The sequence below is a fragment of the Egretta garzetta genome, unplaced genomic scaffold (genome assembly GCF_000687185.1).
Source record: "Egretta garzetta isolate BGI_Z169 unplaced genomic scaffold, ASM68718v1 scaffold706, whole genome shotgun sequence".
NCBI classification, from domain to species: Eukaryota; Metazoa; Chordata; class Aves; order Pelecaniformes; family Ardeidae; genus Egretta; species Egretta garzetta.
Genome location: NW_009260015.1, coordinates 494781 through 496938, shown reverse-complemented (window position 1 = coordinate 496938; position 2158 = coordinate 494781). Strand labels below are relative to the sequence as shown.

The 2158-nt window shown below is 43.8% G+C and overlaps 1 protein-coding gene across 1 annotated transcript in view; it reads left to right on the top strand.

Moving 5' to 3' along the window:
- Positions 1-440: 440 nt before the first annotated feature.
- The window catches only part of EPHX4 (epoxide hydrolase 4), a 19148-nt gene continuing 17430 nt past the window's right edge, over positions 441-2158 (top strand). Inside the window, exon 1 of the mRNA XM_009640630.2 lies at positions 441-473. Within this exon, the coding sequence (XP_009638925.1) occupies positions 441-473 (33 nt within the window). The remainder of the gene's footprint in view (positions 474-2158) is intronic.

Here is a 2158-nt window from a genome sequence, read left to right as displayed (position 1 = left end):
TAGACAATTTTGTGAATGCTGCGTCCAACCCGTCGCTGGGCTTCCATCAAATTTTCTTTAGAGGTAAGTGGAAGCTTGTGGTCAACTCCAGAATTTCCAATCTTGGTTTTTGAATTTTTCTTAGGAGACATTTTCTACCATTTCATTCTGATTACTGGTTTATTAAGGAATTCGATGACTACTGTGATATAAACAACATCGGTTGCTTTGCTCCTGCCAAACTCTCTAACTTCTCTAACTGGGTCACTGGTTTACCGAGGTGCACTTCAGGGAAAATCCTGCTTCAGCTAGTCTGATACTGAGAAGCTGCGAAGGCTTCTTCTCTACAAAAAGGGTTATTAGCACAAAGTCTGATGCATAAAAAATTAGCTATATGCTAATCCTAGGGTTGGCGGTATGAGTAATCTGAGCATGAACGGAAGGCTCAGGCTTGGGTAGGCATGATTCATGTAATCCTACTGGAGTCTGCAGAGGTTAGTGCCTTAACTGAATCATCAGCTTCTGATGATGTTCCTGCTCTTCTTGCCCAAGGGAAGGAAGGAGCCTTCAACAGCCCAGCATCTTTTTTCCCCAGCAGCCTGATAAAGCTCCTGACCTTAAGTTCGTAGGGCTCACGTTGAGACAGCAAGCAGGGATCGTGAACGGCATGATTCAGCGTTGTCAGCTGACGTGGGTTGCTGATATTTGTGTTACTGGTTAGGGGAACATGGGCAGCTTTTTACAGCTACTTGAAGATGTTCTCTTCAGTAGTAAAAAATAAATTCAGGTAATGGTTTTGTGTCTTATTTAAACTTTTAAATGCAGGGAAATGAAGTAATGGGCAATTTTTATAACATTCCTTTCTGCTGCTTAAGTTTTGATTTTTCAAAAAAAGAAAAATTTTGAACTGGTTGAAACCAGCATGAATTCTGTCACTGCCTTCAATGGGACTAGGATTCAACATCAGGGTCTATATTTGTGAGTCTGAATTTAGAACAAGTAGGAGAAAGCATTTGGTATGTTACAGACAAAAACTGTCTACAAGCTGTGTTCCATGCATAGTGAAAAATGATACATATTCCGTCTGTATACATGGTTATCCGATTTGGTTTTTTTAAAATAGCTCATTAAATTACATATCTTAACAGATGCATGGTGTCTTTGTACCAGCTTCTACTTCCATGGCTGGACAGAGCAAAAGAAATTTCTTGGAAATTAAGTTCTAATCCTCCAAACTTACCTGGACCGAGAAGAAACTTTGGTCTTTGTCAAATTCAAGTAAAATTTGGTGAAATCCTCCCCACAAAAAAGGCAGGCAGTTGCACACAGGCCAACGTTATCAGCTCACGTGGCCCACGCAAGTCTCAAACCTGCCTGTACCCTCTAGTCTGAGAAGCAAGGGGTTTAAATCGAGGAGTGAAGGTGAGCAGCCTGTGCACCGAGTTGGATCAGGGCTTGTCAGGATTTGACACGCAAGCTCAATTCTACTTTTCTTGCAGTCAGCAACTACGCTGTCCCCATTTCGTTATGCCCCAGAGCTAATAAACTGTAATTTTTCATGACTTGCATTTTTATACCGTGTAAAATCAATCGCTTCCTCTAGTTACGCTTTTTCTTACAATTTTGGATTACGTGACCCATTCCGACTCTCAATTACCCTTTACCCTGCATGTCAGCAGGTTAATACCAGATAGGTGCTGCCTGTGGAGCCTTTCTTCCTACCCCAGCATCCGCGGCCTCATACGTGACTGCGACTCCTTGCCGCGTGCGCGTAGCAGTTTACAACTGACGGACAGGCGTAAGGCTGTTCTGCGTCTGATGTCGGCCTTGGGTGGCTGAGATGTCAGTACTGAATTAACTCTGCTGGGCACAGAGTTAGTAACAGTGACCCAACTTCCCCTTCCAGCAAGGATCTCTGTTGGAGTAAGGTAAACTTGAAAAAATTTTAAGTTTTGGGGCCGGAGCTCAAAATTTGTGTCTTTTAAAGAAATGTTCATAGTAATAGCACGTAAAATGGCAATGCATTTACAGAATCACTTTTGAAGGGGTAACGGCGAAGCAGCAAGGCACGTTCATGTCTTGTGAACCACTAACTCGCGGCCAGGCAGCCGCCGATCACCTCCGGGCTTGCTTCGCACCAAGCAAGTGCGGCCAAGCGCGGGGGCAGCGCCGGGCGGAA